Source organism: Dipteris shenzhenensis, chromosome 25 (assembly GCF_047967505.1).
Source record: "Dipteris shenzhenensis isolate YYH24624 ecotype China chromosome 25, Dip_SZ_1.0, whole genome shotgun sequence".
Classification (NCBI taxonomy): Eukaryota; Viridiplantae; Streptophyta; class Polypodiopsida; order Gleicheniales; family Dipteridaceae; genus Dipteris; species Dipteris shenzhenensis.
Window position 1 is genome coordinate 16,421,477 of NC_141620.1, and position 24,111 is coordinate 16,445,587.

The 24,111-nt window shown below is 41.6% G+C and overlaps 1 protein-coding gene across 1 annotated transcript in view; it reads right to left on the reverse strand.

Moving 5' to 3' along the window:
• Positions 1-3,021: 3,021 nt before the first annotated feature.
• The window catches only part of NOXY38 (tetratricopeptide repeat (TPR)-containing protein), a 43,601-nt gene continuing 22,511 nt past the window's right edge, over positions 3,022-24,111 (reverse strand). Inside the window, exons 11-28 of the mRNA XM_087396876.1 lie at positions 11,435-11,870; positions 11,132-11,236; positions 10,864-10,982; positions 10,520-10,628; positions 10,287-10,427; positions 10,014-10,184; positions 9,101-9,187; positions 8,051-8,281; positions 7,723-7,863; positions 7,447-7,515; positions 7,156-7,314; positions 5,521-5,577; positions 5,350-5,390; positions 5,133-5,252; positions 4,620-4,929; positions 4,394-4,501; positions 4,213-4,287; positions 3,022-4,013 (exon numbers count right to left, since the gene is read on the reverse strand). Coding sequence (XP_087253002.1) covers positions 3,423-4,013; positions 4,213-4,287; positions 4,394-4,501; positions 4,620-4,929; positions 5,133-5,252; positions 5,350-5,390; positions 5,521-5,577; positions 7,156-7,314; positions 7,447-7,515; positions 7,723-7,863; positions 8,051-8,281; positions 9,101-9,187; positions 10,014-10,184; positions 10,287-10,427; positions 10,520-10,628; positions 10,864-10,982; positions 11,132-11,236; positions 11,435-11,870 — 3,070 coding nt within the window. The 3' untranslated portion in view covers positions 3,022-3,422. The remainder of the gene's footprint in view (positions 4,014-4,212; positions 4,288-4,393; positions 4,502-4,619; positions 4,930-5,132; positions 5,253-5,349; positions 5,391-5,520; positions 5,578-7,155; positions 7,315-7,446; positions 7,516-7,722; positions 7,864-8,050; positions 8,282-9,100; positions 9,188-10,013; positions 10,185-10,286; positions 10,428-10,519; positions 10,629-10,863; positions 10,983-11,131; positions 11,237-11,434; positions 11,871-24,111) is intronic.

Genomic DNA, 24,111 nt, shown 5'->3' on the forward strand with positions numbered 1-24,111 from the left:
GTTGCTAGGTAGATTGACATAAAATGTAAATTCACTTTTGACGAAAACCTCACAAATTATGAGAGCTATGTCACCCTTATCACTGATTGAGCTTTGTCCAATTTTGGACAACTCTTTATGGCATTTGCGGCTATTTACTATGCTTCCAATAAACCATAATTTTCAGCTTTACATTGTCCTCATTGTAAACGTACACAGCCTGCATATTTGTTAGGGGAGCAAGGAAGGCCCAATTCGAAGTGGATAAGTGAAGGGCTTGACCCTTCTTTTTCAATCGAGGGAAATATCGAGAGAATCCCCTCCCCTGGTACGATCATTCGGGGAGTCCCATCGAATTGAGCTCACGTCCAAACGTTTGGATGCAGAACATGTAGAAAGCAGTGAATGAGGTTGCCAAAAACACAAGCCTATTCTTAACATATTGTGCTTAGATGGCATGTGTGCACATATCTTATTACAAACTCTACCTTGAGATCTCGTTGTCTATGCTTTAAAAGCAGATCCTAAGGAATCAATTTTATGTGTCTCAAGGCAATGTCATTTACACTTCCCTTTAGTTTAAAACCATAGGCAAGATCAACAATGGCTAACTTATAGCCTTGTGTCGGACTACTAGCTTGCAAAATCTCTCATATTGTACCAATAGACAAACTTTTCATATTATCATCTCTTTCTAAAAGTTGGAGACCATCTCTCCTCTCTTTCTCAAGACTTGCCCTTTCAATATGAGCCAAAAAATTGTTGAGATATCGAGCTACACTCGTGATATGCCAGGGTGACCGTTGTGCATTTATGTCACCGACTTGTTAGCTGCATCACTTGATAATCTAGTCTCTCTTAACAAGGGTAATCTTTTTGCTGAAGCTTATATATCCAAGCCTTTCTTAGCACAACAAATTTGGATAGTTGTTTCATTCCACTAAGCCTTGGATAACAAGAAGTGTATCCTACTCCTCTCATACAAAGGAAATACCTACAATCAAGCATGTATTCTAACTCAAAAGTTCTGTTTTTCGTCGTCTTCTTTTTGGGACAGGCGGAGGTTGGGAGGGGTGGATATATTAAGTCTGGACAATCTTAATAGTCATGTCCACTTTCTTAATCCTTCATCAAAGTACAAGTACAAAATCAATTACGAAGCAAAGCAAAAGTTGTTGGAAAATGTGGGCCTTCGGGGCCTTGGTATGGTCCTAACCTCCCAAGTGGCACCTAGGAACTATGCGAGTAATATGGAAAATAGAGGGCGTGGAGCCTCAGTGGCAAGCACTAAAACACGTGGTAGAGGGCATTGGGACTTATCCCATTAAGAAATAGTGTGACATAGTGGACCTTGGATATATGGAGTGGTGAAACTCTCGAGATTCATCCCCTCCCAAGATCTTTTGCTAACTATGGAGGCTTGAGGGCTGGGCTTTGGGGATCCAACACCCGACGCATCTCGATGGCAACGGTGGCACTCTAAGACGTATTCTAACAAAAATGCCACATAGCATATCCATATCAACTCTTGATTGTGCAAGCTATGAGGAGCGTTCAATTTAGAAACCGAGACTTCAAAACAATAGACTTGGAACATGTGAAAAAGAGGATTGTCTAATAAGACTGTTGCCCACGTGACGGGCTCGTGAGTGAAACATGACTTTGTCATGAACATGGAGTATGGGCATCCATGTTTCGAGTATGGGCATTCATGTTTCTGACAAGGCATTTGGGCTGCATAACCATATCAAAATGCAAAAAGCTACGCATAGTAAAGAGAGGAGGCAATGGAAGGAAGCAAATAATTTGTTAGCAAGAGACTATGGAATAACATTTTAAAAACTATTAGAATGTACTACATGTGCCAACTTGAAGTGCAAGCCAAAAAAGATAGAGCACACGTAATCAAAGTACCTATGGTAAGCAAGGGGGTGCTACTAGACATTCATGTTGAACGAGTGCCAACAATCGTGCAATTGTTGAAGGGGCAGTTAGTCCGTATCGTTGAGCAAGGACCAAAGACTGGTCTATCATCGTCCTTTTTCTCCGTGCTCTATTATAGCATTAATGGCACTTTCAACTTGAGCCACCTAATTTAATTTTGCTACATCTGTCTCTTGAACATCATAATCCCACGTGAGCCAAAAATTTCAAACTAAAGTATTTTCGAACATTCTAGTGTTCACAATTATCCAAATTTGCAAGGCACAATAATTCATCTAATTCTCTTCAAGACATACAGAATTTCACCAAAGACTAAATTTGAAGAGCCATAAGAAAGTGGCAAACAATTGCAGCCACCACTGTGGGAAGTTTACAAAAACCTATATAACACAACACACGTGAAAGCCCTGCAGTGATTATCTTCCAACTATATTCAAACTGACAGAGTTCAAAATTATGACCATATTTTAGGGGAACTTGGAAGCCCTCAATTTTGCAAGCCTAATTCTACAACTCTCAAAGAGAATTTTCCTCAAGCATCACATTAAGGTCAAAAGCATGTTCATTTCTATATTCAGATTTATGCTGAATTTCCCTATTGTACCCCTATACGAGCTCTTCCTCAAAGGTCTTCCACTTACAATCTGAATAGATAAGAGGGGCTGCCAGTTCTGAAGGTGCCTTCAAGTGGTTTCAAAGACCACGAGGCCCTAGCAGACCCTAGCATTAGTACTTGGAATCAATTTTAAGTTTACAGAAAGTCTTATTACAACATTCAGGTCATCAACATTCAACACCGTCAACCAAAATTTTTCAGTAAACAACGTTGTATGCTGAGACAAAAACCTCACAAATAGCACCTTTTAAGTACACCATCAGGATAACTTTTCAAAAAAACGTGCATACAATGAATGTATGTTATAATCAAGCAATACTTGTCAAACTTCATCATGCACTCCCACACACCAAATATAGGGACTAAATAAGCTTTGACAATGAATGTATGTTATAATCAAGCAATACTTGTCAAACTTCATCATGCACTCCCACACACCAAACGCTCAGTCACTGTATACATTTCCAACAAATATAGGGAATAAATAAGCTTTGACAATGAGTTTCATTTGTCCGCTTGGAAACATAGGATGCTTTTGTCAAGACTCACATTGCAAGTCATCTTCGAGACTTGCTTACATGGCTGTGGCAAAATACTATTACAATTATTTGACAAAGCATAGATTCAATTGTCAAAAAAATAAAATCAATAACAATGATTTTACATGGGAGAAAACCTGCCAATTGCAGGACCCCTTTCTCTACTGCATAAAGCTTGCCTGCAAAAATGAAGGAGGCATTGCGGTGCAGAATATGGTCCTGCACCAGCTTCCTAGGAATGGAGAACATTGGAGATCCAGACCTACCTAATGGTTTGGTTAACAATAGTTACCATCTTTTTTAAGACGGACTACTCCATTTGATATGGTCACAGCAAGATGAATTTATGTTTGAGAAGATTTTGTCGTCTTCGCTCTCTGCTTCAACTTCTTTGCCTCCAAAGCTCCCAAACCAGCTCCTAAACCTAGAGGTGCCTGCCCTTCCAATAAACTCTCCTCCTCTGGAACTTTTCCATCATGCATTCCACCCACGCCATTCTCCACCATATGCTCCAAGTTTGTATCATCTTTGGAGGGAAGGCTCACAGGCTCGTCTTCAACCGTATTTGTTGAATCATTTTCAAGGCTGGGTTCAAGAGCATCTTTATCAGCTTCCTTTGAAGAACTCGAAGAGGGAGCCTGGGCCACAGGACTCTTCCCTGGTGCCCCATTGTTGATGATACTCAGCAGTTCTGTTAAAGGAGGCAAAGCCTGAACAGGAACCCCCTGGGGACGTACATTCAAACCCCTTGCTGCAGCCCTTTTCCGAACCTCTGCTGCAGCACGAGCTCCACGTTCATCCATTCCCCTTGACCTTGGGAGGCTCTCTCTTTCACCCATCAAGGCAGCAGCAGCAGCAGCTTTATTGAGGGAGCCTCGTCCAACCCCTCCACCAGCAGCTGCTGCCTGAAAGGCTTGTAAAAGATCTGGTCGTGCCTGACGAAGATCATATCCATATCAAAGTCAATTCAATCGACAATTACAATTACAAACTGCTTCACGAAGCACGAACATAGTTTTAACCCAATTTACATCAATTCAACACTTACAGTAGGAAATTAAAGATTGTAAAATGCTCACAAAAGGCACATTTCACGGTTCCTTACTGGGATTTTGGGTATTAGGAGCAACCAACCTTTAGAACATCTGCTGCTTTCTGCGCAGCTGCTAGTGTTACTGCTTGTTGACCTTTCTGCTTTTGGACATGGGCCTGAAATTACAACAGGAGAAAAATAGGCCGAATGAGGCAAAATATAACTCAGATGTAAACTTTTCATCTGTAACATCAGAAAGATGTCCTGGAGTAATCGACAAACCTGCATATCTCGTACTTGGAAAGTTTTCAGCCAGTTTGCTGAATCACGTGTCCTCGTGTCATCTTCACCCAGCTGTTTAGCCAGTATATTATAGGTGCTCCGTTCATGCTGTACCATTCAAGCAGATACACTGAGAACTCACTAGCAAGAAGGCCTTCATACATGAATTGAGGAACAGAATCCAGAGGCAATTTGAGGGATATAGCTCCTCGCATGAAAGTATTACCTGTAAGGACAACTTATATGCACCCATACAATTGAATGCAATTGCAAGGGCATGATAGCACACAGCTGTCTGAATGTGATCTTCCCCTAAAAGTCGCAAGTTTTTCTGCAGTGCTTCCTGAAGATACCGTAGTGCTACATGCATTCGTCCTATGTCTTGGTACATCATGGCTATGTTTATAAATGTTGCTGCAACATCAGGATGGTCAGATCCACTCGAGACATTGAGTAGTAGCAGTGTTCGAGCCATGTGACGCAAGGCAAGTTCAGTCTGATTCAAACCATGATAAAAAAGTGCCATATTGCCATAGCTGCCATGACCCCCAACAACAGAAATTCAATAAAGAAACCACATGGATGTATCATCAACAGCGGTTAAAGAAAAAGCAAATGTAAAACACTAGTACAGATAGAACCTTACAATACCCTGATATACAAAAGGGATACACAGATGTCGTTTAGTATAGCTATCCTTGAAAGAATAAAAGTTACGAGAGAAGGTAGAAAAAGAGACCTATGTGCAGTGTCTGGATGGTCAAGGCCAAGACAACGCTCATTAATGATGAGCTCTTTATGTTGTTGCATAATGGCACCAGCCATATCTCCAGCATGGTAAAGTACCATAGCCAAATACCTTGAGTAAGAAGGGCCATTAGATACTCATCTTTATGATTTCAAACTAGAAATAAGGTACACAATCATCGCTGCTTTGGAGAAAGAAGACTCTCTACCTGCAGCAATTAGCAACTTCCCGATGCATAGGCCCACAAACCTGCACTTGTCAAAGATAATTAACGTGCCACATCCATAAAACTGATTCCATCCTTTCTATAAAATTCTCAACAACAGAGTCAGACGAAAAATCAAGATCTAACTAGTTCAGCATGTGAATTGGCCAATACCTGCTGCAAAATGGTGAAAGCCTCGGAGAACAACTCGTATGCCTCATTTAGCTTACCCTGTGGCATTGAAAATATAGAATATAAACTTCGATTAGACCAAGAATGAAACAGATAAACGAGGAAAGGAAAAAGAAACACATGAAACGGATCAATTCAGCTAAAAGGCATTCCTCATCATGACATCATCATGACACAATCTAGCAAAAAAATATGCATAGGGGAGAAAAGAATTATGCAATACCCTTCATACAATAAATCGGACAAACACAAACGCATTATTTTCTCCATATCAAGAACCATGGTTAATAAGACCAAGCTGCACTAAGCCCACCTGCTAGAAAGGCTAACAGAGCTAGCGGCAACTACTACTTCACACCAACTGTGAGCAATTAATGAGACTGCTGCACCAACTTCCACCACTTAGAATGCCTAACAGACCTGCTGGAGTAATTAGAACATCTAAATCATCTTGGGATATTGCGATCCATAGTGGCAACAAACTTTAAAGGTGTTTATGCAAAATTACATGATTTAACAGGGAATTAACAGGTGTTAGAATTGGTGCTTGTTTAAATAACATCTCACTACTGTGCTTGAGAATTTTTTACTTATTATATGCAGTGTATGAACCTCTGGATAGAAGTGTAAAAAAAGAAGATTTTCCAGTTGTAAGTTAAAAGGGATTAGAAACATCTGACTCCACAAACAAGCACCCTATTTTCTTGGGGGAGATTTGGAAGAGGCATACTCCGACTGAAGAGTCGACATATTGAACACTCCACGCTGCAGAACATGGGTACTGCTCTTCTATTGAAGAGAGTAACTGCTGTGGTATTCTAAATAGCAACTCATTTCGCCCCCTATTTTGTGTATTATGTCCTTCTTCATTTCTCCTTATTGTACTATTTCCGATTTCTTCGATCATGATGGAATAATACTAAATAGACAGAGATTGAATCTCAGAAGTTCTCTTAATTGTTTCCATCAAAAACCTCTTGCTTCTCGAACATAGTTGACAGGCCGAGCATGATCATCTAATTAAGGTGGCTATTACTAGGACTTCAAAGATTAATTGTTTCCATCAAAAACCTCTTGCTTCTCGAACATAGTTGACAGGCCTAGCATGATCATGTAATTAAGGTGGCTATTACTAGGACTTCAAAGAGTAGTAGTATGTTTTGCTGTTAAGATTATTCTTATACTAGTATGAAGTCTATGTCCCCTATCTGTTGGGAAGAAAAAGCCTCATCAAAGAAACATAACTGGTGGAGTAATAATCCTGAGTTACCATAAGACAAGACATTTAAAGACTGTGTGGTGTCACTGCTTCAACCGATGCTTAGTTTGCTTCCCATAAGAGTAAAGACCTCGCTCCCAATGTAGATCATAATTGAATACTTGCACAAATTGTCAACTACCTAACCCTGAGAATGATCAAAAAGCATGCAAGTATGCATCTTTAACACGCTTCATGAATAGGATTCAGGGCTCTTATGTGAGTTTTCCAATTGTACACAAAGGAGCCAAAATGAACTTGCAAAAAAACCATGGAGGCAATACAAAACATAATTTCTAAAACCCGAAGCAGTTGCTCTGTATTCTGCATAAAATTACTCTGTACTAAGGCCTACTAACCTGTGCAAGCCTCAATTTACCACTCTCCAGCAGGTCTCGAGCATCTGCACACATTGGTGCGGAGTGCTTTACGACGGCATGGAGATCAAGAATATCTGTTGTCTTAAAAGGTACAGCTGCACTCAAATCATACGTCCTAGCAGCCAGTGTCACTCCAATCTGGATCACAAACATGTAGCTCTATATCATTCCATTTTCAGAAGTTTGAATTGCTCTCTCAGAAAAAAAGCATGGAACGACTTATGATTCTATCACTTCATCTGCAAAGTTATTTTGAACAGAAGAGTACACCTTCTGACAAAGGTTTCGAATGGTTGAAATCTTTCGAACTTTTGCTTTCACATCTTCAGGCAACTCAAACTGCAGACCAGCACATACAACAGAGCTCAATTATTATACAGAAAACCATATTACTGATTAAATATGCCAAATGTGTAAAGCTTTTTGTTGATTGACTGGAAAGATATAAATTAATAATTTCCAACTATACAAATATATACCATGCACAACTGATTCAAACATTTAATGCTCATTTCGTAGATGTAAGACAATATGGTAAAGCTGGACCTGGTATTTGAACTGGATGCCCTCACGGATGTCCTTCCAAACAAGCTCAGATGTGATGCATAGATATGAAGGTTGAGTATCAACCATACTGTTTGTTCGTACGCTATTTCCGCCTTCCTTTGAAGAAGATGCTCCATGTTTCTAGTTACATCAACATAAAATGTTTTTGAAAATGCTTTCGCAACAAAATGCATTCCATAGCTTTTACCATAATCCAGAGAACATAAAGTAGTGAGATCCAAACCACGGTCCTATGCTGCAACAATGCAGAACAGAAGATCAAAACACTGGCAATTCCAAAGATCAGCATGTGACAAAGTGCACTTACAACATCAACAGAAGGAGAAACTTCAAACTTCTTGTTTTGTCCTCCCTTCCCCTTTTTTCGTCCCTTTTCTGGTGTACCTGATTTTACAGAGCCTTTAGTGCCAGAATCTTCTGGTATCCTGTCAGACTGTGTAGAAGGAGCCCCGTCTGGATGATCATGACCCATATAGCAGTTCAAAAAGTGAGAAATAGCACCTCCCACATCATGATCTTGTGTCGCTCGTAAAATTCCCTGGAAACCAACACATTAGGTTAACTGGCAAGATTGAGTGATCTCATGATCTTTTCTCTTTCCCCACAAGGTTCATTACCAAGATCCGCTTAATTAGTTAGAGTCAAAACCTCAAATCAGCTCATCACACAACATACTTGTCGCTGCATTGCATTAAATTCATTCCTTTAGCATATTGCAACAATGATTGGAGACTAGCTTTCCTGCCGAAAAGCTTACATGAGAAACATCATATAACAAAGCATGAGTATCTACTAGGCATACATTCATTTTTCTTAGCATATCGGACACATGATTGGAAATGAAATGTCCAACAAATTCCCTTTCATGGGAAACACGATGGAGCATGCTCTAGAATGTATTCACCACTATTTACTGGCACAGATAAGTGATGAGTTTCACTTATTTCACTTTCGCTAGAATAAGTCAGAACTTTTCCTGCCTACTGAATGCATTCCAACCACAGATCAAGAGAATCTGATATGTACATCACAGCTGCCATGTCTTTAGAACCCCACTTTCCATAATAAAAAACTTGTAATCAAGGCTGGCCACTATCAGAATCACTAGGCAGGAATGGCTATTAAAAACTTTGTTAACAGCTGAAAGGTGTCCAACTATATGCACAACCTATGGCACCTGTGCAGTTATGCAAAAACAAGCAGCATTTTTCTATGTAAGCCTCAAAAGAAAATCATTTTTTGATTTATATGTATACATTTTAAAGAAGTAACTGTATAGAAGGAAAAGAGAATTGACAGTGACAAAAGCATAACGCAAACACTAAGAAATCAAGACTGTAGACAGGGAACCACTGACCTTTAATACGTGCTTTGCAGTTCTTGTGACCATCTCAACAACACAAAGATCCCATATATGTGGAAGTTGTTTGGATAAATTTGCAACCTGCATAGAAGACAAATGAAGCTTCAATCTATATACATATACCTCTGGGTGGATGAGAGAACATGCCAAATCTCATCCTAGAAAGACAAACAAAAAGTGCAGTGTTAACCTATAATAGTCATCAAAGAAGAGTAAAACCATACACTCCATCATCCATATGGCATCCCCACTGATGTCATCAATATCCCACAGTGGGTATCGACCATTATATAAACTCATTCTCTCACGCATACAAGTCCAGACAGCCACTCACAAACCGGCATCCATTAATAAACAACTCCCCATATGAAGTTTCTCTCAGAATTCCAGATGTGAAGGGTAAACTCAGTCAAAATGAAGATGGCGCTTCACCTATGTACAGAAATGCCGGGTTTTTTCCCCATAGCATCATAAACATAAATACAACATATGCAGTGTTTACAAGAGTCTCCTCCGAGGACTACTTCGTTCTGTAGAGTATGGACAAAATATAAAGCCCTTATGTCTGTTACCACATGTGTTAACAGGTACACTCTAGCAAGCATTCATTCATTTACAAATGTGCTAAAGCATAAAGAAGGCTAGCACTAGTGTGCAGAAGTTTTTGATAAAGGTTCTTATCTCACACAACATCCTATCAGATAGTCACAATTTCCTCACTTCATTGAGCAAATTAAAATATAAGAGCTGTAGCACCATCTTGAGCAAAAGCAAGGTTTTACAAGACCAGAAGAAAAGGACCTCAACTAATAGGACAGCAGCAAAAATGTAAAACTCCTCATGACAGCAGAATAGTTTCAAGATTAATGGCAAAAACGATTCACAACAGGAGATCCAGCATACATACTTGGCCTAAGTAACGCATATTTATGCCATGCGCATGTAGTGCCTCTGTCAAAGTCTGGCCATCCATCGGGGAAACCTCCAAACTGCTGAGATCCTGCACAAACTTGGGGAGCACAATGTCCACCAGATATTTTCCTGCTTTCCTAACTGCTGCTTCATCACCAGCAATTCCCTGCACTTATCACAATAACTTAAATCATGCCATAGGAATCGAGATACCGGCAATCTTGTTCTTAAACAAACCACTCCAAGTTTTCTAAAATAGAGCATCAACCTCAGAGTCACCAGCAAGTTTGAAGTCTGTAAGAGCATTCGGGTTGAGAGAGATCGCAAGAAGCTCCTCTTGTAGAAGATTTTTATCATCACCATCATCCTTCACATCTTTCTTATCCTTTACCTTTTCTAATGCCTCTGTCTGCATAACCATTACTACAGGAAAGCAGGTGAGTAACCGTGGGATCACTGAAAATACCATAATTGCTAAGTGCCAGCAGGAGGCATACTCACTTGGCAAAAGGCAGCAACAAGCTCAGGTCTGAGGACACAATGCCGAGAACCTGGCCCCATATAATTGGCATCCCGAGGAGTTGTCCTCATGAGATCTAGTATATAATGTCTGCCAAAAGCAAGAAGCAGGAATACATAAATGCTTCATGATTGAAATTCTTACATTTTGAAAATTCAACCCTCAACAGTAGTCATGTATGCTTCAAATAAATTAACCCTTCTAAACCCTCCCAAATGGTGGCTTAACTTCTCCTTAATTTTACTACATCCAGTTATAGTCATTGTTGCATACTGAAAATCACTCACATGCCCTTTAATAGTGGTCTACAGAGGAGGAAAAAAACCTGTCATCACTGCCTACAATACCCTTACACTCCACCGGTGCAGCCATCTTGACCACATTACCGGAGCCATCAAAAACTTCATGTTCCTTGATATGAAGCAATTTCCCTGCTTCGAGAACCTGGAAAATATGTTCAGACAGCTGCTTAGTGGTTACATTAATTGGGTTCTAAAGGAAAAAGCAACCAGAAATGTCACCACTAATAACTTGTAGATTCGTCACAACCAATGGCTAGAACTTGACAATCTTTAAAAAGTAATTGATTGTACCTTGGCATGAAATTTTTCATTCCAAGATATTTTTTTGCCATTGTCAACAGAACCATACAGCAAAGATTCAGACTTGTCACCTTGAAGAATACCAGGAATGATGCTCTGCCAAATGTTCCAATCGATTTTTAGATAAATGCACTGCTTAAGACATGAATTAGTTATCTGAAACCTAGCCCCATTCACAGAGCTGGATTATGAAACAAGGAGCTCAATAAGCTGATTGAGGAAAAGAATAAGATCACACAACCGCACAATAAAAGGCTATTATAAGACATGACCTTTGTATGGTTAATTCCTCACCTGTGCGACTATCCTATGACCCCTATAGTCAATGATAGCCATTGCTAGCGTGTAAAGCCCTGTGACGTCTGCATTATTGTAGGCTTTCGTACCCTTCAAATCATTGTTAGCTGAGGCATATGTCGCTTGTTCACTCTCCACAACTTGGAGAGATGCACTTCCCTCTCCCAAAGGATCTGATACCTTTGTTACACCATCACCAATATCTATGGAATCTTCAACAGGCAAACCAGGCTTATCTGAGTGAATACCTTCAACTGCCAGTACCTCAGAGACTTTCTGCTCGACTTCAGCCACTGGCTTCACACTGTCTTTTTCTTCAACATTTTCAGGTTGCGGAAGTTCAAGTTGCTTAGACACTTGCTCATGCATCTGCTGCATCAAGGTCAAGTCTCCATCGATTGCAAAGCTGAAAAATATGTTATTGTGAACATACCTGCCCAAGGCCAAGAACCACCTTAAAAGGTTAGCATAGCAACAAAATCAAACGATAGTACAGCTGGACACCCCCCCCAAAAAGAAAAAACATTTTCAAAAATAGAGAAGCTAAGGTTGTTTACTTAAAAAATCCTACAAGCAATCGTGTATTACAAGAATTCTCAAGCGTAAACTTCCCCATTTGAAATACTTCAAAATCTCTAGATATGTCGCATGCACATGTGCAAAAAATTCTACCAGCAGTCTTGTACAAAAGAATCCTCAAGCATAAACATGCCCATTTGAAATGCAAATATTTCAAAATCTCTAGATACGTCACATACATGCACGCATGTCCCTCTCCCTCCCTCTTTCCCTCCCTCCCAAATACTTTGAGAAACCCATTCACAAAGAGATCCTCACACATTTAAGGGAAGCCAGTTGAAATAGTTTGGATTTACAGAGCCAAACCAGATCAAGGAAGCGACCACATAAGCAATGATAAAACACTTGCCCAAACTCTTTCGCCTCTCTTTATAGAAGCAATGTCCAAAAAAGGTACCCAAACAAGGAACAGAGGAGGGGAGACAATCAATGCTTGGTGAGACACAATAAACAACATCTTCTCATGCAGAAACTCTTGAGCATCCTTGACAGCACTAGCTCCAAGGAGTTTTGATGAAACTCTTATAATCACCCTGCCCCATCAAAGATCCAACTCTTTGGAACGCTTATACTATCACATATGATTTCCCTAACCAGCCCCTAATCTCACTGATATGTCTCATCCTACAAGCTCAAACTCTTACCAAGACACAATTGAAGGAAGCCGTCAAAAAAACTACATAATGGCAAAGCCAAGGATTGTGAGGGCTGTCAAGAAAAAGCTCCTAACCAATAAAATAATTGCGGATCCCAGCCAAGCTCTTTAAATGAGGCCTTCTAAAAGGGCTACCATAGCCTAGACCATTAACACTATCATCTCGTGAAGGCAAGCAATGCTAGACCATGACAGTAGGCCACTAGGCGCAACTGCCAGCTTCAAGCAGGTCCATTCCACCCTCAATCATATCTTTACTCAATGAGGTTGCCCCGTCAGCCTAGACGGTCTCTCCCCACAGATGAAGAATTGCATGTGGAGTCATTGACAAGGCTGAAAATTGGAAATGGACATTAGATTTATACTATCCATTCATCAATTTCTGGAAGGCCTTGGATTCAGCTCCATGGGCTCACCTCATTTCATGGCTCGGAGCACTAGGCATTGCATACAATGTCATTTGTGCAACCATAGTCTATACCCAAGAGTGGTGGGCAAAGTCCATACCATATATGAACGTCATAGAAGGTGAGTAGCATCGTTGATGTAAAGCAGAAGTGTACTCTATTCCCCATCCTCTTTAGACCCTACATCAACGAGTTGAGCTACTTTATGCACACTCTGGCAAGATGAGGCATCGCAATTTTGTTTTGCACCAACAATTCGCAAAAGATCTCAGATTTAGCAAAGGGCTTGCATACTCACTTGTCAAATTGACAAGCATTTTGTGATATCCGGGATACGAAGGTCAATCTTGGTCAGGTCATGATCTTCAATACTATTGATGTCCACACTCAACATCAGCCATTCACTTTAGGAGAGCCGATTCAGATTGCCCCATCTAATGTTTACTTCGGATGCATGTTCACAAGACCAAAATTTAACAAGAAACCAAAAAAAAATGCACGTCTCATTCAGAAGACATGTCTCATAGGCTCGATGGGAGAGAGTGCTTCCAGGGCCACTTATGAAACGTCAACACAACTCCCTTCTCTATGTTCAAACTATCAAAATGTGCAAAGAAATGCTCAAGGGATAGACCTCAGAGACGCCTATAAGGGAGTCGATTTCAGCAACCACAAGTCATGATGCTACCATGCATCATTTAAGGGAATAGATCCTCTCCACATGATATTGTACTGCCAAAGTTTGCCATGAGGCTTTTACACACGGATTGCTTTTTTGAAAGCATCATTTAGCTCGACACGCTTTGACAGTATGGCCACGCCTATACAGACAAATAGGAATACCATGGAAGACTCTCTCATTCTCTATGCAACTCGCAATGAATGGGGATGAAAGATGCTAGCATGCACAAGTCATTGGATGTATTGATTTGCGAGGCATGACCTTTTCCCTTACAAGTACTCATTGGACGAGCCTCTATGTCTGCAGGAGATCTACTCAATTGTCAAAGACAACCTATGACGAGTGAAAATTCAGCAACTTGGGGTATCCCAGGTGTAGCCACATACTAGCAAATGGCATTCTTTTAAGACCATTTTCTTTGCTCTACTAAGGACGTCTTTACCAAGATACTAGAACCCCTATAAATCCACCTATCACACCATTACAAATACCTATGGGTCAACTCTGACCATCATGCCACTGATTTCACATTGAGAAAGGGTGAGAGGTTGAGGCCAAACGACACCATAGCGACTTAAGACAGCTATTATGTCCACGAAGTATGATTTAGGGTTGGGCAATCCTCACGAGTGGGGCCTCCTGAGAATAGCCAGCTAGGTTGAGAGCCCATGTAGGCCTATCTCTCCCTAACAACATCTGTGCACAAATGGGGTTGTGTTGTACGGGAACGTGTATTCTTACCTAGAATGGACTATGGTCGGAGGTTGCCTGACCTCTAACTCGGGGGTGATCCTAAGGGATCTATGCTTTGGTGGTGACTAACTAGTCGATACACACATGTCCCTATGTTTCTATTCTGATGTTGGTTTATGCCTGCAAGTTAGCACGAGGTAGAGGAGATCCTGGGTTCCTAGCATGCATGCGTAAAAGACATGCAAACTAAAGTTGGACTGCCACATGGGTTCTAAAGTGGACAAGTATACACATGCATGCGTGCATGTAGGTGTACTTTGTGAAAGTATACCTTTACAACTAAAGTTCTTTGCTTTACTTTTTGCACAGCAAAGTTTGAAAGAGAAAAGTACTTTTCAAGAAAACTAACCCTTTTAGAAAAAGTTCTAAAAGGAGGGGAAAGGTTCTAAAAAAAGAGAACGTTCTAAAAGGAGGTCCAGATTGATGTTGTTTGATCAAATACAAAGTACACAATAGCAACTGTTAGTCTTGCAAGAAACTCAAGAGGCCCATAAGAAACACTATGTTATGCCCTACTTTTCTCCCGAAACACAGGTGAGAAGAAAAAGGCAACTCCAGAGTATGTGTGCTTCTGTTTAAACAGGTGGAAAGCTTAATTCGCCATCATTGACTATCCTGACAATGTATGTCCAGCCCTTGTTGAGATGTCTCTACAAGGGAAGGCTTTCACGTGGTGGCGAAAGTCAAGAGTTGAAGGCAAAGCCTTCTACTCCCAAGCTTGGACTGAATTTTGTGAAGCATTCACAAAAGTTTCAACAGGAACCTAATGAGTATGATAATTTTCAAAAGCTTCGAAATCTACCAAAGGGTACAAGTCATGGAAGTCATGCCTCCAGGACTTCAAAGATATTACTGCAAAGTTCCGACGTAAAAACAATGAACATTGCATTGGTTCTTTGTGAACAATTTACCTAAGGATTATCAATACGAATCCGAAGGAACAAGTCGCAGACACCTGAAGATGCTATCCACTTTGCAAAGATCTACGAAAATAGACAATCAAAAACCGGATCTTCATCGGCCACACAAAATGACAAGCCTAAAAGAAAAAACAACCGAAAGAACAGTCGAGCTGGCAATTATAACTCCAAGCTTGAAAAGGCTAACTACAACAAACAGATGTTGGGGCCTCTTGCGAAGAAGCCCCGCACTGATTCTCCACACAGGAGGAAGCTTGATCCAAAGGCCTCTACTTCAAGTATCGCAAGCCAAGCCACATGCCCTTTGAACCGCTATGAAAAAATCCTTGTCACATTGCTCGCCTTGAAGTCTTTTCTTTTTATCTAAATTGTGAGAAAAGCCACTTTAATGCCAATGTGTTTGAACCCCATGATTTAATCCGTATGGTAGGATATGCCAAGGGCCATTTAGTTTACATGTTGTTTAACAATGGTAGTACTCTGAATTTTATTGATGATTCTCTTGTATAAAATCCTAGCACCTCCACAATTCCGAGTAGCCATCGCTACATCATTAATCTCGCGCATGGAGCCACTAAATCTTAAGGAGAGTTGGTTTCAGATCTTCGGGTACATATTCAAGATTACTTGAAAGATATGTCTTTTCATGTTATTGTGGAGTGGTTCTTTGCCAAGAACCCTTATTAAGTATTTATGTATACCTAGATGAATCCAAGAACATTCCCAAACTCATCCTCTAAAAACACAACATAGTGCAGTTTCAATCCCACGATAGTCACTCATAAGATTGAAAACCATAAGTATTGACTATAGAAAGTATGTAATACAATTTCAAGTTGATAAGAAGTTGTTTGCACCTTAAGGAGATCTACGTGGATCTATGTTGACGATGGCCTCTCAACTTGATTTTAAAATTACATGAATCAAATGATCAATATTTTTGTTCTTCTTTGGAAACTTACTTTGCCATCTAGTGACTATGATTCTTTCTGGTGTGTAGAGAAACCTGAATTGCATCTTGATGATAATTTAACTTTAGTTTTTTGTAAAACACACCTACAAGGCATGTCTCAGTTGCACTAATGTTGAAGATAAGTTTGCTATCCGGAAAAACAGCAAATAGGATAAGATTACAACTAGCTATTTTACTCATGATAATACTTCAGCCATGGATTTGGCTGCCCATGTTGATGAGTTAACGCGGGGTGAGCAGCGTGCAGTTGGAGTACCCGCTGCTCGATATATTCATGATGTAAATCAGTCCACTGAACCTTATGCATTGGCTATTGGAACCGACCTCTAGCAAGCTAAAGGGCAGCAAACCATAACTAACTTGACTTCCACACTATTCACAGCCACAATGCATGATTTCCAGCCACTTCCATTAGTTAAATATCACTAAAAAACCAACTTTTAACGCATTGAAAGGGAGCTTGAATGCCCTTGCTCAGTAACCAAATACAAGAGATGCAAATTAGCCCCAAATGCTTTGGTGCCCCTTTCGATACTTATTTAATTCTTCTATCAATGGAAAATACTTTTACAACAAGGGCTCACCCCTTGCACTCTGCTTCACTAGCAGTTCCACTGTCCAAGCCAATTCTTGGCTTCAAAAGGCATCCAATGTACCTTTGTAAGACTAGAATATGTCCAATCATACAAATTTAAATTTTTTGTTGTTCTAAAGACCAAAAATCAACACAGAAAATAAAAGAGAAAATGAAAGAGAAGAAAAAAGAGGCAAACAAAAACTTTAATGAAAAACAAAAGGAAGACATACTTAGCAAGCAAAGCAACACTTATGTCATCATCAGTGCCCAAGCATAAGCAGCTATACTGGGTTTCTAAAGACCCGCGGAGTCTCAAAACGCATCCAATCCCACTGCTGAAAGCTGTCAATGCATTCCACAAGACATCCAACTTGGTCTAGAGGGTTTGGCAGTCCTACAATCCAATGTCCAGCCTCTCAGGGCGACAATGCAACAACACAGATCCCAAATTGTACAAATGACCTCAAGGCAGGAAAAAATCCCGACACTCTCTCTAGCACCAATGTAGCCTCTAGGCACACTCTGTATCTAGGTGTCTATCCACAACCTGAATGGTCAAGGGAGAACTTCGAACAACAAAAAAGCAACAACAAGCTTCAAAAATGGAAACCAAATGAGGGTCAAAACAACCGTACCCGCTATCCTTGGAAGAGGGGCGAGCTCTGCACTCGCACCTATCCTCTGTCCAGGACCCAGGCCCCCAGCAGCGCACAATTGACCCTTTGTCGCGAGCAAATGTAGAAACAGTAGCAAGTAAGCTCGAACCAGCTCCCAGGTACTCTCTTCCGGCTTAGAACACCTCCAGAGGACAACAGAACCACAAAGCAAAGGCTAGCAAGAGAAATGGGCAGCTTGGAGAAAGAGAGAGATAGAATTCAGCATAGAGAAAATCACAGGTAGGAGAGAGATAGAGAGAGGGAAATGATCACGTGGAGAATAATGAGCCTGAACAGCCAGCAAGGGGCATCAATGTGCGTGCAAATGGACCGCACAACCAGCAAGAAATATGCATGCAGCTGATCCCATACGGCCAATTGTGAACCTCGGGCTCCGTGCAAACAGATCGCACAACTATAAATCTGCCTCGGGATGCGTGCAGCAGGTCTGTATGATCAGAGGACAGCAATAATTGCTCTTGGGAATGCATGCCAACAGCTGCACAACCAGCAAATCACCTCGAAATGCATGAAGGAATTGCATGTACCAGCAAATCACCTCGAAATGCGTGAGGGAATTGTTAGAATTATAGATATAATTCAGCAGTGACCGATGTAATTTAATAAGCTAGTTAGGGGCACTTTTCCCTCTTTAAGAGGTTTTTCCCCCTAACGGCAGTTAGTTCACTAACTATGGTTAGTGACTACTAAGGCTTTGTCACTAGGACAAAACCTTATCTCTCACACTTTCAGTTGTACTCTTTACACTCTTCTATTTGCAACTCAGCTCTCAAGCTTTCAGCTCTCCAGCTCTCACTCTCTTGCTCTCTCTCACTCTCCATTCTCTCACATTTGGTATCACAGCATTTGATCCCGCTCCCTGCTTCTTCCCCGTTCAGCTCCAGCCTATAGCCCGCGCTCCTGCTGCTACATCTCGCCCGTACAGTCCGTACGACTGTACAGAATCTATACTTGGTCTCTGCACGTCCGTACCCTGCAGTACCTTACCTGTCGTACCGTACTTGCTGTACTGCTCCAACTGCATTCGTACCTTCCGTACCTGCAGACTCGAATACCGTGCAACTGTACGGCTGTACAACTCATCGCCGAACAGCCCCGTACGTATCAACGCCATCCGCGTACAGATCTGTGCCACGTGTGGCGCCGTCGTTCGTACTCCGTACAGTCATCCATACTCGATACTATCCTTCGTACTCCGCACCGTACCTTCGTACTCCGTACTTCCATACTGGTCCTGCTTCCGTACAACAGGTAATCCTCCGTACAATCTCTGATTCCGTACAGGAGAAACTCGCAGGTGATCTTTGGCAGGCACATTTTGAAGACAGCCATTGTTTGGCTCAGTTTTTTTGGGAGTACATTTGGAGCATTTTGTTTGTTGCAGACATTGCAATCATTTTGTAGTTTCGGAGCTACACTTCGAGCAAACATTGCAGATTTGGTCTTAAATTTGGGGCTTCCTGCTGAAATTGCAAAATTTGGGGCTTTATGTACTTCTCCCCCTTTCTGGTTGCAATTTCAAGCTCGAAATTTGGGGCTTTCAGTTTTGCTGTACAATTTCTTGAAGAAATTTGGGGATTTTGTAATTACACTGCAATCTTGCAGTGAAATTTGGGGCTTTTGCAGACAGAGCGCAATTCTTGCAACATTTGGGGCTTTAAATCAATTTGCCCCTTTCAGGTTGCAATTTCAGGCCTATTTTGGGGCTTTTGTGTTGGGAGAGCAATTTCTGGAGTTTTCAGTTCATACTACCTTTCTTGAAGTGTTTTGCAACACCTTTGGCAGATTCTGGAGAGTTTTTGATGCTTGGACAGATTTCTGACAGTGCAAGTACAGAAATCTGAGTTGCATTTACAGCCGGTGCTTGGCTGTGCTTTTTGGGAGTTGTGCATTTCATTCCCAATAAGGGAATTCAGTTTTGTATCTGCTTAAATCTCTTTCTCAGATATGGCCCAGCAAAATCAGAATGACTTCCAGTTCCGTGGTCTTTCACAGGAAGACAAGTTGGATGGTACCAACTACTCCTTCTGGAGTTTTATGGTACGCAATATTCTGATTTCTCGCAATTTATGGGATTATGTGAATGGGGGTGAGATCCGACCAGCAAGTATGGCACCTAATACCCCTCCTCAGCAAGGAGGTGGAAGAGGTCGTGCACAGGGGGCAGCTGCAGAACAAGTTGTTGGTGCAGCTATAGCCACTACTCCAGATCAGAAGAGATGGGATTCACGAGATGCCTTTGCTTTGTCATGCATCTCTCTTTCAATAAAAAGATTTATCATTCCGCATATCCGGTCGTGTAAGTCCTCCAAGGCAGCGTGGGATATTTTAGAAAGCATGTATGCAGCCCAGAATGATGCAAGGGTATCTTTCTTGAAAAGGGAGTTAAGTAATACACATATGGAAGAGGGTGACTCCATGTCAGTCCACCTCACAAAGCTACAGGATCTCAGAGAGCAATTGTTAAACATAGATGAAATTATTACTGATTCAGAGATGATTACAACCACTCTGAATTCTCTTCCTGAGTCTTATCTCAGCTTTCATACCTCGCTGAACTTATCATTGAGGGGGGGTGCAAATCCTCTCACTTTTCATGAGTTGATAGGACTTCTGCTTCAGGAAGAGCAGACCAGGAAAAACTTGGCTTCACGTGCAGGTGAACAAGCCATGCTCTCAAAGTTTAAATAAAAAACAAAGGGATAGGCAAAGACATCAGTAAATCAGCCTTCCAGTGGGTCAGGACAGCCTTCACAAAAGGCTAAAAATGATGCAAGTAAGCCCAAGAAGAAGGGTTTTTGTCACTACTGCAAAAAGCCAGGTCATCACATTGCAGAATGCAGGAAAAGGCTTGCAAAAGAGAAGAAAAACAGCTCCGGTATGGCTGTTTCAGATTCAGCTCCTCATGCATCTGACAGTGGGGATGCTGCAGCCAACTTTGTTGGACAAGATTATGCCTTTTTATCTTGCATTTCAGATTCTAGGCTGGCTGTTCCAGATGCTCGGGATAGTACAGCCACTTGTAATGATGATACTTATGCATTTTTGACTTGCAGTTATGACTCTTCTACGGATGCATCTCCTTTCAGTGTCAATGAAACACTGAACACTTGGTATTTTGACAGCGGTGCATCCAAGCACATCACTTCTAGGAAGTGTCTTTTTACTTCCTTGCATCCACCTCCCGTTGGTAAGAAAGTCACTTGTGCCAATAACTCATCATATTCAGTACGTGGCACAGGAGATGTTGAGCTCACTGCCATTAATGGCTCAATTTTCAGACTTTCAGATGTCTTATATGTGCCTGGTATAACCAAAAATCTTCTTTCAGTGTCCACTCTTAACAGAGCTGGATTTCAGGTCATCTTTGAGGATGACAAATGTGCTGTCCGAGACAGGGAAGATGATTATGCCTTAAGATTATCTGGTACTCTGCTGCGTGGGCTTTTTCAGCTTGATCTGTTTGAGAAAAGAGCAGCCCATGCTCTTGCAGTTTCTACCCCTACTGCTGCCATGCAGAATGCAGAATTATGGCATGCCCGATATGGCCACATGCATTACAACAACTTGATGACACTTCAGAAGCATTCCATGGTTGATGCATTGCCACCTCTTGAGATACCTCCTCCACATGCCCGTGAAGGGTGCATTTTAGGCAAGATGCATAGATTCCCCTTCAAGAAGGATGGTTCAGTTAAAGCTGTCCGCAAATTACAGCTTATACACAGTGATGTCTGTGGTCCCATGAGGACTCCATCGTTGGGTGGTCATCTCTACTTCGTTACATTTATTGATGATTACTCCAATTTCACTTGGGTCTTTGGGCTGAAACGCAAATCAGAAGTGTTCACGGTGTTTAAACACTTTTCAGCCATGGTTGAAAATGAAGGATGGTTCAGTTAAAGCTGTCCGCAAATTACAGCTTATACACAGTGATGTCTGTGGTCCCATGAGGACTCCATCGTTGGGTGGTCATCTCTACTTCGTTACATTTATTGATGATTACTCCAATTTCACTTGGGTCTTTGGGCTGAAACGCAAATCAGAAGTGTTCACGGTGTTTAAACACTTTTCAGCCATGGTTGAAAATGAAACCGGACTCAAGATACAGACATTGCGCACAGATAGAGGTGGGGAATACTTGTCTGCAGAATTTGATGCTTTTCTGAAAGGCAAGGGTATTGTGCATCAGCTCACAGTCAGGCTGACCCCTCAGCAAAATGGCAAAGTTGAGAGGAAAAATAAAACTCTCATGGAGATGGACAGATGTATGCTGAAAAGCAAACACATGCCTCACAAATTCTGGCTTGAGCGCTTGATGTGTGCCAATTACATTTTGAATCGGGCTCCCACTAAGGCTTTAAAAACAAAAACTCCATATGAGGTCTGGAATGGGAGAAAGCCTTCAGTGGATCACTTCCGAGTCTTTGGATGCCTTGCTTATGCTCATGTGCCAGTTGAATTTAGGCACAAGTTGTCAGATAAAGCCATTAAGTGCATATTTGTTGGGTACAGTGCAGAAAGCAAGGGGTACCATCTCTACAATCCTGCTACACGCAAGATCATAGTCAGTAGAGATGTGATATTTGCTGAAAATTCAGCTCACACTCAGGCTGAATTTCAAATGCCTTCTTCTTCAAAGGATGTCTTTGAGGGGTTGCTACCCATTGCCTTGGGTTCCCCTGCTGATATTTCTGATGCAAATCAGAATTTACAGCCACCTCCAGATGCTTTAGTTCTGCCACAGGATGTCTTGCCCCCTCCACACGCAGTGGAACAGGTGGTGCAGCAAGAAATTGCAGACATTCATGCAGCAAAAACAGTCCCAAACTGGCTGTTACAGACTCTCAGGGAGAGTAAAATTGATGCTCCGTTACCTGGCAGGACTCGTAGTGCAGCAAGGCACATGGAAGGTACTAATTCATTGGAATCAGCATATGCAGGTACTCTTCTTGATGAGGAGGAGCCTGCCACATTCGAAGAGGCAAAGGACAATGTGCATTGGATGAATGCCATGCACGATGAGTTGCAGTCCATTGAAAAAAATCAGACTTGGGATGTTGTAGACTTGCCACTGGGTAAACATGCCATTGGCACACGATGGGTTTTCAAGGTCAACGGAAGCCAGATGGCTCCATTGACAGATATAAGGCAAGGCTGGTTGCTAAAGGCTATGCTCAGAAAAAGGGGGCCTAGATTATGAGGAGACATTCGCTCCTACATCCCGGATGACCACCATCCGATCAATTATTGCAATGGCTGCACATTTTGAGTGGAATGTTCATCAGTTGGACATAAAAACAGCCTTCTTAAATGGGGACTTGCTGGAAGAGGTGTACGTCAAACAACCTCCAGGCTTTGAAATTACAGCAAATGCACTTCAAGTATGCAAGCTCAACAAAGCTTTATATGCGCTGAAACAGGCCCCTCATGCATGGTATGCCAAGATTCATGCCTTTTTGACCAGCAAGGGGCTGCACAATAGTCCTACTGAGAGCACCCTCTACATCAAGATGGATGGGGGGGAAATTTTAGTCATTCTTCTTTATGTCGATGACTTACTGCTCACAGGGTCCAATGAAGACGAAATTGCAGATTTCAAAGCTGATTTGCAGACCAACTTTGACATGTCAGATTTGGGGCTGCTTCACTTTTATTTGGGGATCTGGTTCTCTCATGAGAGACGTGGCACTGTTATGTCTCAGTCCAAGTATGTGCAGAAACTCTTGGACAGATTTAACATGCATGATTGTAAGCCCATAGCCACTCCCATGGAGCCGGGGCTGAAACTCACAATGCATGATGCAGGAGAATTAGTTGATGCCACACTTTACAGTCAGGCTGTTGGATGCCTCATATATCTCTGCAACACTAGACCTGATATTCAGTTCGCAGTATCTCAGGTGAGCAGGTACATGCACAGCCCAAAAACTATGCATTGTCAGGCAGTTAAGCGCATCTTCCGTTATTTGCAGGGCACGAAGTCTTTTGGCTTGCTATTTCCCAGGGGGGGTGACTTGCAGATGCATGCCTACAGTGATTCAGATTGGGCTGGTGATTATGACACTAGGCAGTCCACTAGTGGCAATTGTTTCTTTTTGGGTAAATCTTGCATTTCCTGGCTGAGCAAGAAACAATCTACAGTGGCTACCTCATCATGTGAAGCTGAGTACAGGGCAGCTTTCACAGCAACAGTTGAATGTGTCTGGCTGCGACGTCTATTTGCTGATCTTCATCTGTCTTTGGAGGGTCCTTCTCCAATTCTCACTGATAGTCAGAGTGCCATTGCAGTGGTAAAGAATCCAGTGTTTCATGCTCGCACGAAGCAAGTTGAGGTTCACTATCACTACGTCAAAGAGAAGTTGCATGCAGGAGAGATCAGTATGATCTTTGTGTCCACACATGACAACGTTGCAGATATTTTCACCAAAGCACTACCACGTGAAAAGTT